The 27,449-nt window shown below is 47.0% G+C and overlaps 1 protein-coding gene across 2 annotated transcripts in view; it reads right to left on the bottom strand.

Moving 5' to 3' along the window:
• LOC126547910 (putative helicase MOV-10) overlaps positions 1-27,449 on the bottom strand; it is a 115,097-nt gene that overhangs the window by 28,195 nt on the left and 59,453 nt on the right. Inside the window, exons 6-9 of one of the 2 annotated variants that reach the window (XM_050195958.3) lie at positions 17,629-17,798; positions 9,899-10,075; positions 3,617-3,764; positions 3,378-3,539 (exon numbers count right to left, since the gene is read on the bottom strand). In XM_050195958.3, the coding sequence (XP_050051915.1) occupies positions 3,378-3,539; positions 3,617-3,764; positions 9,899-10,075; positions 17,629-17,798 (657 nt within the window). The remainder of the gene's footprint in view (positions 1-3,377; positions 3,540-3,616; positions 3,765-9,898; positions 10,076-17,628; positions 17,799-27,449) is intronic. The other variant, XM_055063754.2, reaches the window with a different exon arrangement.

Below are 27,449 nucleotides of genomic sequence, written 5' to 3'. Positions count from 1 at the left end.
GAAGCTTTATATAACGAAATCGTATTGGAGCAAAATATTTCATTAAATAGAAAATTTAGTTAACTCACAGTTCTTATGTTTCAGCAGTAAAAATTATTTCACAGGTTCCTATATTTTTCCTGGTGAATAGCATCTTATCAGTAAGCATGTATCAACAGAATCAACCAAGAAACTTGACCAGCAATAATGGGATCAAAAGCACTGGGGGATGCGGTAGAGATCACATCAAGAGCAAAGACTGGATCTACTGCAGGTTGGGGCAGTCACATGACACCATGTGTATCCATATGCAATCGAACTCACTGTAACAATATTTGAGTGGCAAGAAAGTCCCATCATTATAACAGATAATTGTTATAATCGGGCTGCACAAAAAAGGCAGAGGAGACAAATATCCAAACATTTTAATTAAGACAGAAAGAAGCACAGTTGAACCCACTTATAGCATTACCGGTTTTAACAATACTCAAACAATGAGCAGCTGCCACACCATGAACTTTTGTGTGTTCTATGGTAAAATAAACCACTTACTACAATGTTCCCATGAAGCATTACTGGCCATAACAATTAAATCTGCAAGGGTGGCTGAACAGGCATGTTGGCAATGTTGCCTCTTTGGTAGCAGTACTGTTTGCTGTCACTTCTCTTACTTCCCATGAAGATCGTGTGCCGCTAAAAAAGGACTAAATCTGGCTATTGGATGTCTGCACCAAAAAAAAAAAAAAAACACACAAAACCAAGGAAAACAAAAAAAAAAGCATTCAAACCACCACACTCACCTGCATGCCGCGCACCTCGGCTACACCCACCGTTATGCCCGCACAGCAGTCCTTCGTCACATTGCCCTATGCATCGCTAGCCTCATGCGCCCCGCTCTCGTCACGCTCTTACAACTCTCCGGTACACACGATGCATTGCATAGGGCAATGCAACGAAGGCATGCCGTGCCGTGCAAGGTGTGCGGTGCAAGGGCAAGTGTGGCAAAGGTGTGTACACAAGTGAGTGTGGCAACTCGCATTTTTTTATTATTTCTTTTTTCAAGGAATTTTGTGTTCTCAGTAGCCAGATTCAATTGTTGTCATTGCATATAGTATTCTTAAAACCGTTATCACCATAAGTGGGTTCAACTGTATCATCATGAAGGTCCACCAATGCTTGACTGCCAATTAGTTTACAACGGTAAAGTGACTCACAAGGCCAAGATTGCCGTAATGTCATTCGCGATACTCTATCCAAATGAAGAGACAACGTAACACTGCCAAAACTGCGCCCCCTCCTCTCATCGTCACAAAGGCTCTCATAAGCTATAAGCTTACTTATGGATGATATTTTGCTGCTTCAACTGGACCCTGGTGCGTTTAGAAGCACATCTGCGAGTGCAAATGGGACACTTCCAGCATGGTTTTGTAGTAAAACAACAGATGGCAAAGCAGTGTGTTCCATCTTGAAGCCCTTTTCCATCCTTTGCTTGACAGCCAATGTTTTTCGCCGCTCACAGACAATATTAGCATGCAAAATAATGTGTTCAAATAATGAATTCACTGTCGGATGATATTCTCCCACTTGTCACAGGGCTCCAGGTGTGTGCATGCGATGCAAGTGGACTTCATTAAATTGATACCGCAGAACAATATTACTTTGCTAAATGGTGTTCAATGGAACCCTAGATTGGTAAACAAAAAAGGTTTGTTATAATGTGGGTTTCAGTAAATCAAACTTCGACTGTACTGCACATCAATTATGCAATACAAAACTGTCCTAGAAAGGCTACAGAAAGCTGTGCAAAGTTTGTGTCGGTTAATGCATAATTCTAAGCTGCTTATGGTTAACCCTCCTCTCAACACTGATGGTCTATAAAATTTTACTTCTAAATTTACCTAAAGCTAAAGGCCCTATTAGCTCTCAGAATTAAAACAGCAGTGATTTATGTTTAATGTATGCTTTAAGAAAGTTAGAAAAAGCAATAGCCCAAATCATCATTTATTGCTTACAAACACAAAAGTGAAACATAAAAGGTTTGGTGGAAGGTGAGAGTCATGGCTTGAATGGGTGCTGCGATCTTAACAAAAGATTTCTGCGCAAGTTTGAGGTGACACACTATATTCATACCCAATGCGAACCCCAAATGCTATTTGCAGCGCGATTATGCACAGCAGCAACAATGTTATTTCTCTGGGGCCCCAGAATGTTTGGAGCCCCTATTCCAAAGCTGTACATTATTCCACAAACACAAACTAGAAATACATAAACTTTTAATAATTCAAAGCTTAGAATTTTTAGTTTAGAGGCTGCAGAAAGAGGTAATGCACTATAGTGAGCTTTATGAAAGGGAACACACAAGCATTTGACAGCTTTATTCCATGCCAATGAAAACTCACTGTAGCCAAATTGAAAGCAAAGGGAGAAAGCAATGTTGTTCCGTCACCTGCTGACACTTCCTGCAGGCACATGCTTCCAGTTGGCTGTCAAGAATGAAGAATGCTATACTGTCACACTTCAGTATGCTTTGTGTAGCAAACTGAAACTAATTGTTCAACTCAAAATCGTACATCCTGATGTTTGTGACATATTATATAAACAAAAATTAGCATTTACTGCCATCTGACAGGCTAAAGCATGGTATACAGGAGTGATATAGGTACTATCAGCACACCATCTCCACTCAAAAATAATTCATCTAAAGAAACTGTTGAAAAGGAACATTGGCATGAAAGGGCTTCCACCAGAAAACTGGATTGCCCTCTTGTTTTCAATTTTGGCCACAGAGCATTGTGACTGGTACTGTACGAGTGTATATGCCATGCACTTGTGTAATGTTTCGTAAATAAAGCTCGTGACAGTACATGCTGATGTATGTTACCCACATTAAGTTCTTCAAACACATTTCACACGACAAAGCTGCAAATGTGTGTGCGATGTGACGGCGAGCAAATTAATTATGCCCCATCAACAGCACAGTGAGTAAACAAAACCATTCATGTGTAAAAGCAAAACAAATTTATAAACATGAACAGAGTGAGTACTATCCTCGTCCAAGGCCGTAACATACAAAGCCTAGGCCACAGTGAATGCCAGTGTAACAGCCACATTCATCTAGTAGCTATACTCCTTGTACCCTTCTAATTCCTTGCTGCAAGCTCAGGCTGTAAGGACACTCAGTTTTTCTGGTAGAAGCTACTCAGTGAAGGTACTTGCTCTGATATACAATTATTGTTGCCAATCCATGACTCACAGTTGTGGCACTATCTGGTTTTTCATTGTCACTACAACATGACAATGCATATTTTTGGTGATATTAAATGGCACAAAATGGAGTCAGAGGCTAAAAAATAGGTTAGAAATGTATGTTTAAATTTGAAACAGGTTGCCATGCTTACCACCAATTTCTTGGACATATTAGTTGGGTGCACAGATGCTGAATACATGCGGAAGACTTCTGTAGATGACATGTGGTCTATGAGCCGCTCGGCAAGGACATCACAAGCACTATTTGAAGGTGCCACAACAAGAACGTGACTTGATGGAATCAGGGTGCAGACCTAAAACATTAGAGAACAAGTTACCACGACGCATCAACAAGAATAGAACCAAATATGGGAAAATTTTTAATATATACCTGCTTTAGTGCTTCTACAAGAGTCACAGTTTTTCCCGTGCCTGGAGGGCCAAACAAGAGGTACGGATAAGGTCGGTGCAGGCCAAGAAGAATGTTCTTCACAGCTGTAAACTGCTCTGGGTTGGATGCTATTTTCTGGTTGAAGAGCCTTGCGAAAAATATTTTTAAAAAAGTCAGAGGAAAAGTCAGCTTGCCACCTCTTTACTTCCCAGATACTTAACTAAAAAAAAAAAAAAGACACTCTTACGCAATGAAATCGGCCAACAAATGAAAAATTCAAAATACTATCGAACCCACTTATAACGATATGTTTTAGCAGTATAGGGTGTCCCAGCTAACATTAGCCAAGCTGTTGAAAGAAAAAAAAAAGATTTTAATGACATGGTGCAAGATACCACTTTAAAACCTACAGTATTCAGTCGTCAGACCTGCGACAAGGTTGAAAGTCTTTCATTGCACCATGATTTTCTTATAATTTTTTTTCTTTAAACATCTTGGCTAACATTAGCTGGGACACATAGTATATATTGAACAATGAGCAGCCGAGGCATCGTCAACTTTTGCAAGTGTTGTATGGCAAAATAAAACGCTTATGTATTACAATGCTCCCACACGGCAATATCAGCTATGACAATTAAATCTGGCTACTGGGTGTGCACACTGAAAAGCAAAAAAATGTTCAAAATCGCTGAAAAAAAATGTAAGCCACTTCACCGCACCCACCTTTGTGCTGTGCACCCCAGACAAAGACTACCACTACATACAACTGTTTAATAGCAGGAAGGGTTTCGCATATATATGAACCTGTCATGCATGTGCGCTAAAAGAATTACAGATACCTAGAAAGAAGAACACGCACAAGTCAAAGACCGTTACCTTCCTCTGTGCGTTGACTTTTTGTTGCGTTAATTTCCCTCATCATCAATGCCATTACAGCACTTACAGAAGCACATTTACTATGTTAATTTTCTCAAAATGCCTACTTCTGCAAACTGCAACACTGCAAATACTGCAGCATGCAGTGGCGTATTATGGCAGTGGATATTATGTGGTATACAGTTCACTGCAATTGCTTGGGCATACAGTTTGCACACCCTTCCCTCATACTGAACAAGCAATGTACATAACCAATCTGCCTGTAATTTTACAGCTTTTCCACTAGAAGAGGGGCACTGCCAATCACTTTAACTCAAAGCAGATTTTGATTTCTCTGTATTCCCCAACCTCTCTCGCTCCCACTTCCTCCTAACGCTACATTTTCTTCTACTCCTATGAAGTGCAAGCAATGTAATGTGCCTTAGTTTTCCAACAGCTAACCACTTTCACACCTCCTTCCTCACAAAGGAGATAGCCAACACAGGGAATCCTGTTCAGCTCTTGCACGACCCGTTCCCAGCATATGTGCTCCAAAACACTGTCAAAAGCACTGCCACCAGCCACAATGACCGCACACTTTTATGAAAGCCCTACTCTCACTGGCAGTAGCTTGAGTGCTCATCATGAGTATTAGGGTATCATGACTGAGTACATGTGCCTGCCTGCTCGTTCTAGCTTCGCCTCGGTAAACACTATAAAGGAATTAATGGATAAAAAAAACTGAATCAATTCGAAAGGAGAAACATTGGCGGTAGTGAGTTTCGAACCTATGATCCCAGGCTCAGAAGCCAAGTGTCTTACCCACTGTGCTAAACCAGCGCCTCCTAGATAGCAAGCCTGTGCACTCTGCTTTATGACATCATGCTACTTGGACCGAAATTTCCATTGCCAAGCCCGGCGTGATGAAAGCAGTGATGTCAAAATCACCGCGGCTTACTTGGCAGCGTCCCCATGAGAAAAAATTAAATTATGGGATTTTACGTGCGAAAACAAAGATCTGATTATGAAGCACACCGTAGTGGGGGACTCCGGAAATTTAGACCACTTGGGGTTCTTTAATGTGCATCTAAATCAAAGTGCACGGGTGCTTTCGCATTTCGCCCCCATCGAAATGCGGCCACCGTCGTCGGGATTCGATCCCGCGACCTCATGTTTAGCAGCCCAACACCATAGCCACTGAGCAACCATGGTAGGTCGTCCCCATTAGATTCTATGGCAGTCGGGCAAGGTAGCATAACACCATGGATTGAAGTGCACCGGTCTTGTGCTATCTAGGAGGAGTTGGCCAAGCGTCTCAACGCACTCACTTGCCTACAAGGAGTTCATAACTCGAAGGACCACTTAGTGGCATTCAATTGGACATTAATGCTTTCGCATTCACAACTAATAAGTGCTTGGGCGTTCTCGGATTTTTTGTGCTGTTAAGTGTTAACATAACCAGCAATTGAAAGCATCTCATTTTAATATGAAATCGACTGTACAACGCAGGTCAGTTAAGCAGTGAAATAACAGCTTGTTACTTGCAACTTTTCACATTTCATTACAAGTCTCAATACCCTGTGGGACACTGACCTTACAGAAGGCAGCTTCAGACTTGAACGGACCTGTTCCAAGTGCACTGTCTAAGCATACGCGGCTGGATTCCGTGCCATGCATCATGGGAAGGGTTGCCATGCCATTACTATGGGGGTCATCCGCTCCGCCAGCACCACTCTCCATGCTGTGATACCGCGCATGCCTTGTGCGTGTTCTAGTAAGAGCAACGCACTGCCATAGAATGTAAAACTAAGCAGTCAGAATGTTTATACTTCCTGCTGCTATTGTACATGCTGCCAGAAAAGTTTAGCGGGTGCAGTATTACGTATGAATGTGTTGAGAATAGGCTGGCGACCTTACCAATGATGCAGGTAAACGAGAACAACGAGAAATAAACGAGAACAAAAGGCAGCTTAAAATTGGCAATATGCATGGCCCCATCTTTTCCTCTTGTCCTCCTGTACCGTCCGCTGCTTAGGCCAAAAGAAGCAGGTAATGTGCCGTGTCAATCTAAACAAATATCCATGGCAATCATCTCGCATCCGTGGCAGGCACTTACAAGATTATACTGTCCTTCTTATGTGCAGTAAAAAATGAAAAGCCTGTTACACTGCAATCACTCTTTGGTTTCCTTAGCTCAACTGTTGAGAAAAGCAGCTATGAGGTGGTTTTTCACGACTCTTTTCCTTTCCTGTCCTCTTCTTTTTGACCTTCTGCACCACCTTCTGTATGGAAATTTCAAAGAGTTTGCATCCACTATCGCACCGCTTCTTTGGGAGATTCTGACCTTTCAGCTTCGGTCAGTCGATGGGAAGGTCCCGGCTGCAGATCTCTCTTGGCAGCATACTGCTATGATAACGAGTGCGAAGCTTTTTACATATATATACTCATCACCGGCTTCGAACTAATCGTGCAACACCCCTTTCCTGCCTATTATGCATCATTCTGCTCAGTCGGGGACTGAAATGTTTAGCTTATTTTATAGATTATAATGACTGGAGTCTAACCATTGGAACCAGTTGGAAGTGGACATGAAGCATTGTCACAAAAGTGTGCATAAACAAAGCGCACATAAATAAAGCACGCACCGCCTATCACCCAAGCCAACAAAGGAGCACGTCGGCCCCGCGGCAGCTTCGACAGAGGGAGAGAGCGCATATGCCACAGACAACCAACGCGATCAAAGGAGACTAGGAGCTTCAACAAGATACGCGAATGTTACAGTATGAAAAGAGAGGAGAGGGAGAGAGGGCACATGCCAAACACCCTCTCGGACCCCGACACACGGCGAGCAGGGCAAGAGGAGGGTGGCAGCCCAAGCGTGCACCAACAGATGAGTCACCACCCTCCTTGAAGACGTTTCAGTGGCCGCGGTCGAAGACACGAAAAATGTCTAGATTTCCAGGCTTTGTTCATGCTATGGAAGCACGACTCTGTGAGAAAGTTCGAGAAATGCCCGCGAAGGCGATAAAAGCACCGTGCTGGAATCAGTGGGAAGTATCAGAGTACGCGGGTGAAGAAATGTGATGCGTGGACCAAGTGTCTGCAGAAGAAGGGGATTCCCCAGCAAGCTGGCTGACAAATTCGTCGAGCGTCTGCATTTTCGAAAAAAGTCCCTTCTTCGAGATTTCCTCGAGTTACGAGGCAAAACCAGCACGGGTGAATACGAGTGGATACTTGGTACTCCTATTCATTCTGTACGGTACGTGCTGAGCCTTTAGTACTTGTCATTCATTATTTTCCAGAGTTTTGTTAACACCCATCTGAATTGCATTGTGATGTGCCTAGCTGAAGTGTCCATGTGTGTATGAAACTGCCTTATTTGAAGAATATATTTTGTTTCAACAACTCTGTCATATGTAAGAGGCATGTGGCACAAAAAGAAAAGGAAGAGGACAATGTGCGCGGATCCGTCCGAATGGCACGAGCCCTCGAGGTGCGTGACCCGAGGTGTGATCGAAGGAGAAGCGGCGCCAAGCTGGGATTATTGACGTGGCTCTGGGCCAAGAAGGTTGGAGCGCCAGCTTCGCACTGGCGACGGGAGCCATGGAGGTTCGGACTGGCCCGTGATGCTGGCTATCCAGGGTGTGGCCGTCGACCTCGGCAACGTTCGAGCGAGGCTCCCTGGACCTGCTGCAACATCCCACGGCGCTGCCGGGCACTCCAGGAATTGGATCCCCCTTCTTCAGCAGACCAGCACGAACGGTAGTCCCCGGGGCTTCTCGTCGGCACTCGGAGAGGTAGCGGCAGAGCCAGGTGTTAGCCTAACCAGGCAGGCCGGAGTGCAACATCACCAACATAGTTCGGGGCACCGACATCCGAGACGGAGGAGCTGGCTGGTCAATGCCACGACAACAAAGCTTGCAAGTCGACAGGAGCACCGACTGGGACCAGGAGCCGATGCACATCGGACTTGGAGTTACGTGCGACAACGGAACTTTGAAAGAGCGTTCCTTTTTGTTAGCATGCAACCATAGGCCAGGGTTGCCAGACTTTCACGCGGAACGCGCTAAGGACGAACGTAGGGGAGGATAAGGACATATTTAGGCTATGCAAGTGTGGAGTTTTATCTTTGTCAGTTGAGTTTTGAGTTCCATTTTGAGTGTGTTTTATTTTGGGTTTGTTCTTAGTAAAGTCTGTTTGCTGTGCTCGCCTGCGTCTCCCGACTCCATCTCTCCCAACATCCACACGGCCCCGAGATCAGTGTGACAAACTCTGGGCTCTGACTCGGTCTTTGGACCAAAACCAGCGTTCGCTGGCACACCAGAAGGTCTCTTATTAACTGCCTGTGCTTTTGTGGGGTTATTTTTCGAAAGCTGATAAGACGGCTTTGGCATTTGACCTGGCACTGGTGCCTCGTTCACAGGGTATGTGACAAGCATTGTTAAAAGTGCTTAATTTAAAGATGCCAAAGTGCTGGTTCAGTTCCCCACACCACCGCACAGTTCTTTATGCTGTGTGCGAAGGACAAAAACATTCAACCCATTACGGAGCTGACCAATCTTCGCAGTGGAACTGCGTTTTCGAACACAACGTAGCATATTAAACACTTCTACTAGCCAAACCATTGCAAAGCTCTCAGCACAATTGAGCTTATCATACCCCACTCAGCGACCGCTGAAGCTATATAGTGCTAGATAACAAAGGAGTCATGTCTAACATACATGTAGACGTTATAAAGATGCTCAAATGAGATTTATATTATCTTTTGCTGGTGAGCTATCACATTTGTCTGCCAATGTTCAAACGTAAAACAATCCATGACAGTACTGTAGCTCCTTTGAGATACTCTCACTTACAATCTCTCGCACCGCAAAGAGTGTCAGTGGATGGTACATTTAATAGAATCAAAGACAGCTTTCCTCTAAAAATTTGATGATTGCACTGTTGGGGGTTCGAGGAAGCAAAATAGAATTCAATGATGGTTTCACTAAGTTGGGTGAATAAGTTCATGCACTGGCTCTCCTAAAACGGGCGCAACTAGAGCACGCTTGTGCCCGTTTCAAAGAAGCAAGTCACAAGAGCACAGCACACACACACACACACACACACACACAGGAAGCATGACAGCGCACAAGCCTAGTCACATGGTGACTGCAACCAACAGAGCACATGCAGTCAGATTCGTCAAGTCATGCCAGCCTGACCCCCAGTTGTGATTTCAGCGGCAGCTGCTAGAGGCACTCTTCTGACATGGAAAAGGTCCATTGCCCAGGTACCGCCTGTTACAAACTGAGTGAAACACAGTGCACCCATAAGGATAGGCAGTCAATGCTGCCAGCACAAAAAAAAAAAGAAGAAAAAGAACGAACAAAAATTATCTACGAGATAAAAGTACTTTCACATGGGACAAAAATGAGACAGGCTCACTGAAGTCGGCCAATCTTTAGGCTGGGCTGTGATGCAAAGGTGCACTTTGGAAGAACAAAGCTCCATAAGTCAACTTTTTCAAGCATGCCTATTGCACGGTGCATCAGTCGCAAAGGCAGTCGGTTGTAAGTGAATCGTACATCAAATTTCATTCCTCTCACGTACATCCTTTCAAATCTGAAACAAACACCACATATAAGATAATTATGGCCCAAAACACACAGCACACAAATGCACAGTACACAAATGCACGTAAAAAAGAAGCCCGCAAATGCACGCAAAATTGCCGTGTGACTGGCCGCTCAAGGCACTTTACGTGTATTCGCGAGCTTCTTTCACGCTTGTAAAAACCCTTTTATGTAGCATGTACTGAGCAACAGAAAGCTGTATCAGGAGTTTTTCATGTCGCTCTACAATTTTCTCGTTGACACTTTTCATCTAATTATAATATCTCAGTATCTGATTAATTAAGACTAATAATGTAATTAGGTGGAATAAAAAAAAATAATTTAAGTATCTCCAAGTGACGGCAAAGAACATTGCCTCAGTTCTGCCCAGCTATGTGGCATTCATATATTTTTAAACTCTGCCTAAAGTTAGCTGGGGCACCCTGTATATGGTCAATCAACAAATGACGCATTGCTTTGGATAACACAGAACTTCGAAGAAGAATGCAAGACGAAAACTACAACTGCTCAAATACTAACACATACGAACACACATGCACACATGCACGCATACACACAAGATGCATACACGCACGCACCCACATGCATGTACACACTCTCTCTAAAATATGCATGTAATGTGAATCTGGCATAACAAAGGTCGGCCAGAACACAGGCCTACAGACAGAAATCGGAACATAGCCTACACTACAGAAATACCAATGGTGTACTGTGTGGCCTACCTAGTACTGAGCTTCCAATCTTCACACCCTAATGACTGTATGGTTTTACCGAATGGATGTGTGAAGAAGGACTCAATGAAGCTTCAGTGCAGCCCTGTTCAATGCTTACTTTGTTACAATGATATATGCAACGCAATATGTACAGACAGCGAGAAAATTTTGTGGGATCCACAGGCCCATACCAAACTACATAGCTGCATCCTCTCACAAAGTAAGCTCCAGTCATCGAGACATGCCACAATGAATGTGTGTCCTTTCATGCTCGTATGTCTGCTAATTTGCCCTCTTCTGGCTAGCAAGCTGCTGAGATAAACACTGCAGAAGATGACGCTAGGTTCCAAATAGTGACCTGTGACAATGTGCCACATGCATCACATGTATCCCAGTGCAAATGCTTCGTCAGCAAATGGAGAGGCTGGTTTTCTGTCCGTCAGTCAGTAAGAGCTACAAGTAATTAAAAATGACCCTCCGCATAGGCAGAGGCATTCCACCTCAACTCGAATTATGTCCCACCTAATTGGACACAATGTAATCTGGCAACACAAGTATTGTCTACTTCTGGTAGGTCTAAATCAAATGTTCATGTGTCTCTCTTTGATGCACTCTGTCTTGTTGCTGTTGTGATGGTGGCTTTAAGATTATGTTTACGTGCAATGCTCATGCTTTCTACAGGGAACTGTAGAACTGTAGACTGTTTACAAGGTCTTACATTATATTAATGCTCATTGATACATACTTTTAAAGATAAACAGCTGTCAGTATGAAAGCCACAGTATTGTATGTCAGCAATAATGTTCAATAAGTAACGGTGCAACACCAGGAATATCAATTCACCATTGGTACCATGGGCATATAAGTAGGGTCCTTCATCTTCAGGTTTCATATTTTTCAATATTCAGGGTTTAAAATTGGGTGTTACTTTCAAAGAGGAAAACCGGGGATAAATCTGTATTTATATTGGCTCATAGCCCGAAGTTCACGATTTTTCTGGCAAATTTCATCAACAATTAACACGGGTAATGGTCTCCTTTTGGACACAAACATCTTATTCAAACAAGCGAAACCACTCACAGAAGCATATACAGTAGAACCTCATTCATACGTTCTCGAAAAAAACACGAGAAAAAAACTTACTAACCCCCAAGAAAGTAAGATTCAAAGAAACAACTATAGTTGATATTTAGCGATGTGGTGTATTGTGCAAATCACTGCAGCACGAGATGCCTAAGTGATGGAGCTTGAGCTGCCTGGCCAAGACACATGTTGTTGGTTTTGCAGTTTTGGCAAGCTTATGTTCGCACTCCTCGAATTCGGCCAAGGTCAGCAGCTTCTTTCAACGGGGCATTTTGGCAGAGAGTTTTGATGCACCTACTCAGTGTAGCAAAGCTGCCAGCAACGCGGCATCATGATCTGTGATGTCACACTCCTGTTCCCACATATGCCAGCGTCCCACCGGCAATAAACGCTGTTCTTCTCCAACAACCGGCTTGCTTACATGGTGGCAGCGGTCCCTAGTCAGCATGTCAACCCCAGCGTCCCTTCTTCCACTGCCGAAGCCCTTGAACACATCAGGCAACACTTGGCCTGGATGGCAAACTTGGAAGAGTGAGTTTACCTTATTGTCTACTGCCACTCAGCTGAGCAAGCAGAGCAAAGATGAGCAGGTAACCACGTTGCTAGTAAAGATTGGTGAGGAGGTTAGAAAGGCGTACAGCACATTCAAGTTTGAAGCAGGAGAAGACAAAAACAATGCCGACATGTGGTTACAGAAATTTGAGGATTTCTACAAGCCTGAAACGAATTTAACCTTTCAGGAATTCCGTTTCAGATCAAGAAACCAAAAGGAAGCAGAGAGCTTCAGTGAATGGTTGACCAAACTGTGTATACTAGCTAAAAACTGTGAATTTGGAGAGCTAGAAGATCGCATGCTGCGCAGCCGCATTATTCTGGGCATTCGAGACAAGAATTTGCAGCATAAGTTGGTCGCTGAAAACCCTTCGTATAAGAAGACTGTCGATATCTGTCGTGCCCATAAGCAAGGGAAAGAGCAGTTTCGCGAGATAAGCGAAGCAACCACAACCGCTCAGGTAATGAGAGTTCATGCAGTAGCAAGTAAAAGAAACGTCTATAGTAAATGCGGCTACAAAACACATCACAGCGAAATGTACCCTGCGAACGGGAAGACTTGCAAAAAGTGCAGCATGCGGAACCATTTTGCCCAAGTATGCAAGATGCCGCCGCCATCACGAGACGCGGTTCAGAGACGCAGAGATTTGCGTGAGCTGCGTCAAGAACCAAACGAGGACTATTTCTTGGAAACTTCACGAGACACGGTTCAGAGACGCAGAGATTTGCGTAAGCTGAGTCTAGAACCAGACGAGGACTATTTCTTGCAAACTTTAACGGTGCGTACCATAAGAACAGACAACTGGAATGTGACGGTTCATATTGAATGCACACCAATGACATGCAAATTAGGCACGGGCGCAAACTGCTGCATTATTTTGAAACGAGACATTGAGACACTACCAGATAAGCCAACAGATTCCTGCTGGGTCACGCTTACAGCATTTTTTGGACACAAAACTGCATCGCATGAAAAAGTACAGCTGTTACTTTCAGCGAACAACAAATCTCACGAAGAAACATTTTTCATTGTAGAGCATAACGTGCCTGTAACACTGAGTGGCTCAGCGGCAGAACGTTTGGAGTTCATCAGCCGCTTGCAGAGCATTGAATACGAACATATTTACCCCCCAGCACGGCCTTTTACGGAAGTCTTCAAAGGGCTCGGCCAGCTAAGGGACTTCGAGTACAAAATGAAGCTCAAGCCCGGTGCCGCGGGTATCGTCGTGCCAGCTAGAAGAGTCACTGTGGCCCTTCAAGACAAGGTGAAGGCGGAACTACAGCACATGGAAGACCAAGGAGTAATAACAAAGGTAACCGAACCTACGAAATGGTCCAGTCCCATGATCACAGTAGTGAAAAAGGACAAAGTACGCATTTGCCTGGATCCAACAGAGCTAAACAAGTCACTGTTACGCAAGAACTATCCTATGCCAACAATAAAGGACATAGTTTCACGACTTTCAGAGGCTGTTTTTTTTTTTTTTTTAACTTTAGATGCGGCATCTGGATTTTGGCAGATTGAACTGCACGAGCCAAGCTCAAAACTCTGCACTATGAGCACACCGTATGGTCGCTATTGGCTTCTTCGAATGCCGGTTGGCATGGCCTCAGCCCCAGAGATTTTTCCAAGTAGCAATGCACCGCCTGTTAGAAGGGTTACCGTGTGTAGCGGTAGTCATGGACGACATACTGCTCTGGGGAAGGACTAAAGAAGAGCACGATTACGACTTGAAACTCTTGTTGACAGGCAGTAAAGAACGCAACCTTAGACTGAACTTCAGAAATGCGCATTCTTGCAGGCCCATGTGCATTACCTGGGCCACATATTCAGTGCAGAGGGCCTGCGAGTAGACCCGCAACGAGTGCAAGACATATTACAAATGCCAGTGCCCAAGAACAGTAAGGAGCTGCAAGTGTTTCTTGGTATGATTAATTTCGTACAGCGATTCATTCCAAGCATTCCTGACGTTACTGCCCTGCTGCAAACCTTACTGCGCAATGACATTGCATGGTGTTAGGTTTCGCCTACGACGCGCGGTATAGCCGGCGCGGATGCAACGGACGCCGGGGCTTCATTCAAAGCGGCGGACATTTTGGCCCGTTCAACGCTGCCGTAACGCCTCCTGCCAAGCGCGTCCAGGCATGTTTCAATGCCACGTGTATTCGTGTGTGCGTGTGTGTGTGTGTGTGCATGTTGGTGCCCACGCTTGTCAAAGCGCGGCAGCCGGGGAGAGGAGCTCCCCAAGTGTGAAGCGAGGAGGTCTGACCAGCGCCGGCCCGGCGGATGCGTCACTACACTCGTCTCAACGTGTCTCTCAGCCTGTCCGTGCCCCGCATCACGTGCGCCTCTGACGAGGCGTTCCTTCTTCCCCTCGACTCCGAGAGTATAAAAGCAGCTGCTCCCGGACGCCGAGAGAGGCTCCGATTTCTTCTGTTGAGTAACGTGCTCTCCCATCTCTCCACTTCGGTCGACCTGACCGGCCGCTCTTTTGCGATGCTAGAATAAACAAGTTGTTCTGTTAGCAGTCGACTCATGCTTTGCCAGGACCTTCGGATGCTTCCAGTTGTGCCCCAGGCCGCCAGGCCAACGCTACCCTTGGGGCTTGCGACCCATTTGCAACAACGGGTGTCAGCGCTGAGATTCCAACAATGGGTATAGACCAAACAGCAGGAAAAAAGTTTCGAAAAGTTGCGGCAGTCCTTGGCGCAAGCACCTGTGCTATCCTACTTCGACCCGAAAAAAAGTCACCCTCTCAGTCAACGCGAGCCAATTCAGTGTTGGTGCGGTGCTTCTTCAAGAAGGTCGCCCTATCACTTTTCCGTCTCGGTAACTCACGGAAACACAACAGCACTATGTGCAAATTGAAAAAGAAATGCTTGCGATTGTACATGGTTGCACAAAATTCCACGATTACATTTACGGTCAGCCAGAAGTAACGGTTGAAACTGATCATCGCCCTTTGGTGTCGGTTTTCGAGAAGCAGCTGCACCAGTGCCCCCTTCGTTTACAACACATGAGGCTTACCTTGCAGCGCTATCCCATCAATGTTATCTACAAAACAGGCAAAGAGCTATTTCTTGCAGATGCTTTGTCACAGTTTCCTAGCAAAGTGTGCATGGCTGAAGAGACCGAACAATTTAAAGTAAATGTGCTAGATTTTGTTTCTGCTTCCAAAGCACGCATCGAAGACCTCCTCACAGCAACCGATAGCGATCCAACCCTGCTCAAGCTACGAGAATATGAGGAAACAGAGACTCATGGGACGACTGACGAGAACCCTGCTCCCAGTACCCACAACGCACCTGGTGCCAGAGACGGTGCCCTGCAGAGCCGTTCACCGCCGTCTGCAGGAAATCCGTCAGCACCAGAAAATCTACTACAACCGCGGCTCCAGACAGCTGCCCCCCTATCACAGGGCAACAGGTAACAGCGTACGACACTCTTCACCGAACCTGGGCACCTGCTGTCTTCCTAAGACCAGCGGAAGCACCACATTCAGTGATCCTGAAAACGGAAGACAGCCGGGAGTTCAGGCGGACCCGAGAGCATCTACGCGACATGGCTCCACAATCACACGATCCTCTAGAGTCTGATGTCCCAGACATTGAACCGCCTTTCCCAGAGCTACGACGAAGCACGCGGCAATGTCGCAAGCCCTGCCTGTACTTATTGCCTGAGAGACGTTGAACTAATCGTTTATTTAAAAAAAAGGGGGAGATGTAGCAGAGCTGCCAGCAACGCGGCATCGTGACCTGTGACGTCACGCTCCTGGTCCCATATATGCCAGCATCCCACCGGCAATAAACGTTGTTCTTCCCCGACAACCGGCTTGCTTACACTCAGTTTGAATCGTAACAATACCACGAGACGAGACGCCAATGTGAGTCAAGCTGGTGGTGCCCAAGCAACCTGAGATGCATGTTATTGTTTTTCTATTGCGCAGTGTTTTAAAACAGAGATGGGAAACCTAAACGAAATCGAACTGGTTACCGATGCCAGAATATGATGCCTACAATGCCACCAGAGCGAAAAATGACGCTCACTTGGCAACACCTGCAGTAGGGAATGGAGGCGCGTTTGGGTTATTGCCTATTAAAGAGTGTAGTATGCTTCAAACTGCACCATGCTCCACATGCTGTGACTGTCTATAGCTGAAGATGCTCATCGCAATGTGGTTGGTGGCGATAGCTGTGAATGCAGCATGCGATGACTTGGGAAAGGATTTGCTGGTGTCGGAAAATAAAATGAGCGCGTGCCGGTCTTTACACGAGAGACAGGCGGGTGTGTATTTCAGGAAAACTGCTGCATCGGGTGGCTATGGTTTTGGTTGCGTCTCACGCCTTTTCTTGTTTGCATGGGATCTAAAGGCCAGAAAAAAAATGTATCATACGATCGCAGGTTGGTGATGTACTGAACGTTGGTGCTGAAAGATTGTGCTTTCTGGGAACCTATGAACTGGTCAAAAAGAAGCTAAACTGTATTGGGTCATTTTTCATTTCTTGATTGCAAATGTTGGCTCTGGGAAATTGTATGCAACAGTATCATATCAACGAGGTTCTACTGTACTGACAAAAAGAGCTACTCGCAAGTCATGTGAAAAATTTATTTATAGAAATATTCGTTGACTTTTTAAACAAATCACATCAGCAAAAGCAAACAGATGCATGCTTGGTGATCCCCTTCTTAATTCCATCTACGCACATTTTTTAACAAAGGGGAACGGGCATGCTTCGCAAAAGGTGTGATGCTTGTAATTACAAGCCCTCGGTGATGTACATTATCAAATGCATTCTGATAATTTCTGTGTCATCTTAGACCTGTAAAGGCTCTAAACACGAATTAGTCGGGAAAACGTCCTCTCAACACCGTAGCTATTATTCGCAGTGCAGAGCAACGTCAGTGCTGTGTTCACTAGGATTGGGTAGCGGGCAGCAGTGTCCTGCCAGTTGGTCAACACAAAAGTGCTGTTCTCAGTGCTTTGTTCTATCAGATATTCTTTGAACTCATCTTTTAGAGAATGCACTTTGGGGTGAACTTCAGGGAGAAATCAGGTATAACCCGACCTATTCAGGATGCAAAAATCAGGAATTTCAGGTTTTACCTGAAAACAAAGGACCCATATATAAGTAAAACTTTGCTATTAGGCCATAGAAGTAAAAGAAACATCTTGAAAATAATGCTCTATCTTACCGTTCACAAAAACTGATAAGGAGGGAACCTTTTCTTGACTCAAAAACGAAGCCTTCATACTCCAACACTTCCATCACTTGACTCGATGGTTCACACTGTTCACTTGAAATACGCACAAAGATGTTGTCTCCTTTCAATACAGATGGGCGGCCTTCTACTAAGCCTGGAACCTGAATTAAAGAATTCAATTTGCAAGAAATTCAGAAGTGCACATTCACATGCCTTTATTTTCCCCCATATAGTAAAGATAACACATAAAAAGTGGCACCAAATTACATATTTACATCAAATTCTCAAATAAAAACAGAGGCTTTGTCTCCTCCAAACAATTGTATTCACTGGCTTAGTGCAAAAGTTACATGAAATAAGATTTGGTGTGATTTACAAGCCACACTTATGACAACAATACCAGGAGAAAAAAAAAGTCACAGCCTGTACACTCCATCTCAGCCTGTACACTCCACCGAGAGCCAGATATTCACACAGATGTCATAGCCACAGGGGCAGCAAAAACAGTGGAAAGGTTAGAATGTGGATTGACCCATTTCTGAATTCTCAAATACTTTTGACTATAGACATACATACACTGTCAAAAATAATGAAACCATGCTATGCTTAACTACAGTCAACACTGTGCACAACAGTCAGGCTATCACTCCAAATACACTGCTTGAAGCTCTGCCGGAGGCGAAATTCCATGTTCTTCAGAGTCTTCTAACACAAGAGTTTCACAGAAGCAGCACAACATGAGTCTGGTCGTGACTCCTGTCATGTACAAATTGGCTTCGTTCATTTTGACAAATGCAGACTGCAGGGATGGATATCACACAATCTTTTTGAATTGGAAACCTATTGGCATTTACAGAAGTTCCTCAGCTTCCTTTTAAGATGCAGGCCAACAAGAAGAAAACACCAAAATTCACGAATTTGACAAATTCTCACTGACGTGTGCAACATTTCAGGAAGAACACATCAAATACTGCTTCAGCAGTTAACATTCACACCTTTTCTATCACGATGCACATAATCCTGTACCTATCATAGGCAAAGGTAACATATCAGTTCTCCAGTTTACCAGATCTCCTGTCTTCCCCACATTTTGCCATTTCATTGCTCACTTCATTGCAGTGCCATTCACGTGCCAAGCCTTCAATGTATCATACATTACGACCTCACATTGCACCGCCGCTCAAACACCAATGCACCATTCTATTCTACATCCCCACCACTGCATTCTCTCCATGCTCTTCGCTCGCTCTGAGGTCCCCAAGAGCACACGCTGCAATGACCTCTTCATCACTTATAATGGTGCAAGGTGCTTTTCAAGACCAGCATTAGAACATAGAGTGCTTCAAACAACGTTGTGCAGTTTCAGCTGGATGCTTTCATCTCTCGTCTACAGCATAGTTCACAAATAAAAAACGTTTCTTGGTATACTTAGCACCAATCAGTAGGCAATCAACAATTTTAGTCATTATCTGTGCTTACTCCCCCAGCACACTTTTGAAAGTACCTCTAGTCTGTCTGCATACTGAACTATTTCTGTGAAAAGCTTCAGTTCACTACCATAATTCTTCTGTCTGTAACGGTTGTTTACAAATAGCACAGACTTCTATGTTATATAGGGTTGCTTGCTAGGCTAAACAGCTTTAGTAATTATTTGTGCTTGTTCTGGTTACCCCAGCTTATTTCTGAAAACACCTTCAGTCTGTCCACAACCCGCCACAGTAGGCCAGTGGCTATGGCGTTGTGCTGCTGAGCTCAAGGGCATCGGAATGTGGCGGCCGCATTCCCATTGAGGCAGAATGCAAAATTATCTCTATATTGTGCATTGGGTGCATGTTAAAGACCCCGAGTGGTCAAAATTAATCAGAACCCCCCCCCTCAATACAGCGTGCCTCATAATCAGATCGTGGTTCCAGCACGTAAAACAACAGAATTATTAGTCTGTCCACACTGTATAAAATCATCATCATCTTTATGTCCACGGCAGGATGAAGGCCTCTTAAAGTGCTCTCCAATTACCTCTGTCTTGCACCAGCTGACCCCACCTTATGCCTGCAACTTTTGCCATTTCATCACACCACCTAATTCTCTGCCATCCTCAACTGCACTTCCCTTCTCTTGCCACCCATGCTGTAATTTCAATAGACCACCAATTACACATTACATGGCCTACCCACAGTGGCGTCACTAGGGGTAGGGATGGGGACAGACCACCCTGGGCGCAGCCCACTGAGGGGGTGCAACCCGCCGAGCAGCGGCTGTAATGCAGTCGCCACTCAGGCCTTTGCATTCTTCGCAGCTCGAAACAAAATGTGGTAAACATCTGCACCCAGGACAGCTGAATGAGCCATTGAAAAGAATGGGCTAAAGGCTAAACCCCATGAACGCGATATTGCGCGCGACAGCGACGAGCGACGGCTTCGAGCGACGGATAGGGCCATCGCTTGAACAGATCACTCGGTCTTGTCACGTGATCGCTCGGTTTTGCAAATTTAGAATCCATCGCTCGTCGCCCGGAAGTGCTATGAGCGACTAGCCAATAGTAGGCAGCCGGAACAGGATGTACATTAGTGACATACTACCGGTTTGCGCACGTGCGCGCGTCTCAGTATACAAACGGAACGAGCAAACTAACAAATTTTGATATGTAAACAAAATAAACCTATTGCAAGACCTTCAGAAGATTTTATGTTGCTTTGTACAGCCAAACAAATGAACTTAAACAATTATAGCAAGTGCCACGCCAGGTTTGGCACTAACTCGATCCCCTAATACCGGCAACACTGGAGAGCTGTCGCGCAAAGCGTTCGCTCACTTGGAGTTTGACTTCTGGGCGACGAGCGAATGCGACAGCCATCTCCATAGCGTCGCTTGTCACTGTCGCGCAAGAAATTGCTTGCATGGAGTTTATACTTAAAGCAGAGAAGTGCTGATGGAACAGCGTGCTTGGTGTTCCTTATGTGATCGTTTTAATAACACTCTGCTAGGCTGCTTACAATAAACAAAAGCATCAAGGAGAACACAGATTACAAATACAACAATCGCTCATTTCCACTTTCGGAAAGAAATAAAGTTGACCGTCAAATGCATTGTCTCTTTCTATTTGTTCATTCTCTCACTAAAAACTGCACACACATGCTCACTGTTCTTCTTCCGTAATGGGGACCATTTGTCAGCACTGTCAAAAGAACAGGAACGTGGCAGTCGGCAATACTTATACCGGAAGTACACATTCCAGTGACGTCAACAGTGCTGCCATCGGCCACACATACGGCTCGTGTAGTAGCATACAACAATCGCTCATTTCAATCGCTCATAACCTCCATCGTCGACCGACGATGGAGGTTAGAACTCATTATGGACACCTGTTGGACTCGAGTATCTATTAATGCCGTCAAAGGGACACCGTCAACGTGAACAAGTAAGTTCTGGTTCTTTGGGAGCATCAATGGAGGATTTCGACACGACGACGATAATGCAGCACTACCTCCAGGAGCTGCATGGTCTAGTTTTCCGCGACCAATAGCGGCGTGGCTAGGGCGACGGGGACCGATGGCGCTGTGGTGACGGCGAGCGAGCAGGATGACTGCCATCAACGGATACGTCCGAGGTAGGAGGCATACGGTGAGGCGAGTAACGGCGCGGGTCGGCATAAAGGCAAGGAGACGGGGAAAAGGAGCTCGAATACGGCGACGTCCAGGAGGTGCGGCAGTGGCGGGCGTCATGGCCAATGCAGAGGCAACGGGAGAACTGTGGAATGACGCGGCAGCCTTTGGCGAGCTCAAAGCGGCGGCATTCCTTGAAAATGACGTCGACGGTGGGCACATTGTTGAAGACCAACAAGTTGAACACGTCGTCCGCAATACCTTTGAGTACGTGGCCGACTTTGTCAACCTCAGCCATTTGGTCGTCGACTTTCCGGAAAAGAGCGAGCACATCTTGTATGTACGAGATGTACGATTCAGTAGAAGACTGAACTGGGTAGCAAGCTCTTTCCCAGCAGCCAGCTGCCGACTGGTGGGATTTCCAAAGAGGTCGACGAGCTTCTCCTTGAAGGCATCTCAGCTAGAGATCTCGTCCTCATGTGTCCGGAACCAGACACGAGGAGTTCCGCCCAAGTAGAATAGGACATTGGCTAGCATAATGGTAGGGTACCAGCGGTTGTTTTGGCTAACACGCTCATACAGGTTGAGCCAGTCCTCAACGTCGACATTATCTTGGCCGGAGAATTTGCCAGGATCGCGGGGATTGGTAACCGTAACATACGTTGTTGTCGGGGTCGCAGGAGTAGGAGGAGACGAGGTGTCGTCACCGGGAGCCATGGCAGAAAGCAGGATGGTGCGGGCGCTGCGGAGCTCCGTGGAGAGGACGGGGAACGGCACCCACCACCAAAATGTTACTCAAACAAAGGATTAAGACTGGAGACTATTTACAAAGTATATTTACAAAAGGGTAACTGCAGCGCTGGCCAGTTCAGCTGACAGCTCGAGAGCGTTCATCGTCTTTGTCTGGGCGCCCGCGTGCATCAGCCATAAGAAACATGCAATATACATGTATCAATATCGTTATGCGAAGGACGAGTCAGTAAGACAAGCAACTATTCACAGGTTATATTTACAACAGCGGTTGCAGCACTGACCGGTTAGATTCACAGCGCAAGCGCAGTTCGTTTTTCCTCCTCTTTTCTCGAGTGATGGCGCCCGCGCGCTTCATTCAAACAACCAAATACCACACATGTGTAGCATAATCCCCCGGCGGCAGACGCGATGTCCCGAACCGTCTAAATATCATCACTGGGAGGGTGATACTGCTTCAGTCGTGTAACGTGCACGACATAACTGGACTGGGAAGCAGATGGGGCGTCAGGGGCAATCTCGTAGGTGACGGGAGTCATGGCACGAAGCACTCGGTATGGGCCTGTGTAATGAGACAGCAGTTTTTCTGACAGGCCGACCTGACACGGTGGAGACCATAGAAGCACCAAAGAACCAGGCGGGAAATGCTCGTCTCGGTGTCGCCGGTCATACAACCGCCTTTGACTCTCTTGGGATTTCAGAAGGCGGTCACGGGCAATTTCCCTTGCGTGGGCACAGCGGGCGATGGCGTCAAGTGCATATTCATTGGTCGGTGCCGCGTGAGCAGGGAGGGTAGTGTCGAGGGGCAGTGCTGGTTCTCGACCGAACAGAAGGAAAAATGTGGAATAACCGGCTGTGTCGTGGCGAGAGGAATTATAAGCAAATGTGACAAATGGTAGAGCGAGGACCCAGTCAGTGTGGTCTGAAGAGACATATTGCTACGGAACAGCCGCCACAGTGTGGCTGCACTGAGGAGAAAGAAGACGACGTGGCCCCGCTTGATATAGCGTCGCCATCTTTGCCACCGTTGGTGTACGTGTAAATATATTGTAAATATACTTGTACATCAGCTACACGTAACATTAATTTGGTGGAGGTGGACATTCCCCGTACCCGTCATGGAGCTTCGCAGCGGTCGCAACGGCGACAGTGCAACTTCGGCTCTTGTTGGCGGCACTTCATCTACGCAACCGTCTCCGCCTGCAGCCCCGACCTATGTCGCCGTTTCCCCCCCTCGGGATCCTGGTGCTTTCAACGGAGTCGGCAGTCCTGATGTTGACGACTGGCTCCGCTTATACGAACGTGTCAGCACCAGTCACAGGTGGGATCCGACTATTATGCTTGCGAACATTCTTTTCTACCTCGACGGAGCTCCACTTGCATGGTTCCAGACTCACGAAGAGGAGATCTCGAGCTGGGATCTCTTCAAAGAGGAGCTCCGTGACCTTTTTGGCAATCCCTTCGGTCGCCAAGTCAATGCCAAGAAAGCCCTTGCCACACATGTACAGACGTCGACCAAGTCCTACGTGTCGTACATTCTTGACGTCTTGGCCCTTTGTGCCAAGGCTGACCCGACCATGTCTGAGGACGATAAGGTTAATCACGTCCAAAGGCATTGCTGACGACGCCTTCAATTTACTGGTGTTTACGAACATCACCAGCATCGATACGATCCTCAAGGAGTGCCGCCGTCTTGAGCATGCTAAAAGCCGCCGGTTATCCCAGCACATCACGCGACTTCCCAACACAGCTGCTACGTCATCCTGTGACGACCTCTTCCACCAGCCGTCGCGATGTGACAACTTGACCCGCATCATTCGTCGTGAGGTCGAAGCGGCACAACCGGCAGCCCCTTCATTCCCATCACCTAATCATTCTCCGGTGACAATCTCCTTGATCCAGGCCGTCGTCCATCAAGAGTTGTCCAATGTCGGCCTGCAATCCATTCATTCCTTAGGCTCGGAACCTCTTTCTCCACGCACATCCCCACCACGCCCTTCTTACTTCTCTTATGGACAGCACAACCCCTCCGAATGGCGAACCGTGGACGACAAGCCGATCTGTTTTAACTGCCAATGCATAGGACACGTCGCTCGCCACTGCCGCAGCCACTGGACTTCTCCGGTGCACTATTCTCCTGATTACCACCCTCGCCCCTCTAGCGCGTCGTTTTCCTTTGCGCCTTCTATGCCCGCTCCACCATCTGACCCTGCGACACCTTTGACACGACCCCGCTACTCCCGCTCGCCTTCTCCCTCCCGTCGTCAATCTCGTTGGCCCCCGTCACGCCGTGCTCCTTCTCCGACCTACTCGCCGCACCCCCGACCAGAAAACTAGACAGTGCAGCTTCTGGAGGTGAAGTTGCAATGACTAAATTGGCATGAAATCCTCGCTTCACTTTACCCACGAACAAGAATCTTTTGGACGTTCTCGTCGACAATGTTGCTGTGTGCGCGTTGGTTGACAGCGGGGCGCATGTGTCCATTATGAGTGCTGCTCTTTGCCAGCGGCTCAAGAAAGTTCTGACGCCCGCCCCGGACTGAGTTGTACAAGTCGCCGACGGAGGGCCTGTCGCTATTGTTGGCATGTGCTCTGCCCGCCTCACCATTGCTGAGAGACACACCGTCGTTCTCTTCACTGTCATCGAGCATTGCCCTCACGAACTCATTCTCGGTCTGGATTTCCTTGCCAATCATTCTGCCCTCACTGACTGTTCGGCCGGCTCACTTCGCCTTGACTTGCCTCTTCTTGCTGACCATGTGGACCCGCCTCCAAGCCATTTGAGCTGCATGGATTTTATTCGCCTACCGCCTCAATCTGTGACACACGTCGACTTGTTGTCCTCACCAGCTGTACCTGACGGTAATTACGTGGTTGCACCAATTCCGGCAATTACACTTACACATGGTGTTACCGTGCCACACACTGTGCTGACAATTACTGGTAACCGCACCTGCCTTCCCCTTGTCAATTTCGCGCTAACCGCGCAAGTTCTGCCTCAGGGGATTTCATTGGCTATAATTAGCGCTTTGCAGGATGGTGAGATCGAGCCATTCATAGTGGAAGATCGTCACAGCTCAGCCCATACCGTGACGTCATCGCACGGTACTGACGTCGACATTGAAAAGATGGTTTCCTCTGACCTTACACATGTTCAAGCTGAAGCTCTTTGCCGCGTTCTTGAAGGCTATCGCGACATTTTTTACTTTGACAATCGACCCGTCGGAAAGCAAAAGGCGATATAGAGCGGCTGCTTGGTCAGGTGCGAGGTCCGGAGCAACCATGGGACGTAATGGGCCGTCAAGGTTCAAGGCACCCTGCGGGTAATCAGGAGGATCTGGAGACGCGTCGGCTGCAAAAGCAGTGACGTGGTCGTCTGTCACTGACCAGAGCATGGCCACTGCTTTGCCCTCAGGTAACACTTGCTTCGTCAAGCCAAAATTGATAACGGGGAGACACATTCAATTAGCGGCAAGGGTTACGAAGGAGTGTGGCACAGAGATGTCGCGCACCAGGAGGACATCCCGAATAGGTGCAACGACATAGTTTCCATCAGGCACGGTTGCCATTGAGGCGAATTCGACAAAGGTTAGGGCTTTTGAAGGAAAGCGAACAAACGCTGTGGTGCAGAGGGTGTTCGGTTGTTCAGGGCAAACGTCTGAAAGAAGAGGAAGCTCGAGGCACAGCGTACCGGTGGCACAGTCAATGAAGGCAGAATGCGTCATCAGAAAGTCAAGACTGAAGATTAGGGCAAGAGGGAAACTGGTCAGCATGGTGAACAGGACTCGAACTTGGCGGTCAGCAATTCCTATACGTGCAGTGCACATACCCCTGACGGCAACAGTGACGCCATTGGCGACGCGTACGGCTCGAGTGATGGCAGATGTGAGAACTTTTTTGAGGTGACGACACAGGTCGGCGCTCACTATGGACACTTGGGCTCCAGTATCAACTCATGCCATCAACGGAACACCGTCTACGTCTACTTCAATTAGGTTTGTGTTAGTGAGGAGCGTCGACAGAGGATTTGAACAGGACGAACATGATGCAGCACTACCTCCAAGAGCTGCATGGCCTAGTTTTCTGTCCGTCGGTTTGGCGAGGAAAAACGGCGAGGTTGGGGTGACGGGGAGCAACGGCATTGAGGAGACGGCGATCACACGGAGGAGCGGCTGTCAGGGGCATCAGAGGTAGGGTACAGACGGCGAGGTGAATAACAGCGAGCGTCGGCGTATGGGCGAGGAGCAGGGAATGAGCTCCAGTACGGCGGCATCCAGGTGGTGCGGCAGTGGCGGGATGCATGACCAACACGGTGGCAGCGGAAGCAGATCGGTTTGTTATCTGGGATTCGCCATTCAGCAGGACTGCGTGGTCTGGGAGCGAAATACCGGTCATTACAGGTTGTGGACATGGGAATGGGTGCCGAATCAGGTCGAGAGACAGAGCAGGCAGTAGGGATGCCAAGGTTTGCAATTTCTTGCTGCACAACTGCTTGAATAATGTAAATAGTGGGGGCCACTTGGTCAAAGGTACCGTCAAGGGGTCGTGGATGAAGGGGGGCCGGACTCGCCGCTTCAATCTCACGGCAAACGATACATGTGACATTTTCTTGAAATGGTCGTGTGGCGGTAAGAGCGGAGCATGAGGACGTGGCAGGGGTGTTTGGGAGCCGGGAAAACTGTGGCATGTCGTGGCGGCTTTTGGCTACCTCGAAGCAGCGGCATTCTTTGACGATGGCGTCGACGGTAGAAACGTCGTTATAGACGAACAAATTGAAGGCGTCGTCCGCAATGGCTTTTAGGATATGGCCCACCTTGTCAACCTCGCTCATGTGCTCGTCGACTTTCCGGCAAAGCGCGAGCCCTTCCTGTATGTAGGAGACATACGATTCGGTCGACGACTGGAGACGGGTGGGAAGCTCTTTTCGCGCAGCCTGTTGGCAACCTGACAGGTTGCCAAATAGGTCGCAAAGCCTCTCTTTGAAAATGTTCCAGCTGGAGAGCTCGACCTCATGGGTGAAAAACCAGGCATGGGGTGTCCCGTCCAGATAAAAGGTCACATTGGCAAGCATGATGGTAGGGTTCCAGTGGTGGCTTTGGCTAGCACGCTCATACATGCTGAGCCAGTCGTTGACGTCAATGCCATTTTGGGTGGAGAATGTCCCAGGATCACGGAGACTAGGAACCGTAACGTACGTTGTGGTTGGCGCCGCAGGTGTAGGTGGCGACGAGGTTGTTCCATCGGAAGCCATGGCTGAGAAGACGACGGTGCGGCCGCTTTGGAGCTCCGTGGCGAGGACGGGGGAACGTTCCACCCCCACCACAATGTTACGCAAAGGACGAGTCAGTAAGACGAGCAACTATTTACAGGTTATATTTACAACAGCGGTTACAGCGCTGAGCGGTTAGATTCACAGCGCAAGCTCAGTTCGTTCTTCCTCCTCTTTTCTCGAGTGATGGC

Source organism: Dermacentor andersoni, chromosome 1 (genome assembly GCF_023375885.2).
Source record: "Dermacentor andersoni chromosome 1, qqDerAnde1_hic_scaffold, whole genome shotgun sequence".
In the NCBI taxonomy this organism is placed as follows: Eukaryota; Metazoa; Arthropoda; class Arachnida; order Ixodida; family Ixodidae; genus Dermacentor; species Dermacentor andersoni.
This window is presented reverse-complemented; position numbering and strand designations above follow the sequence as displayed.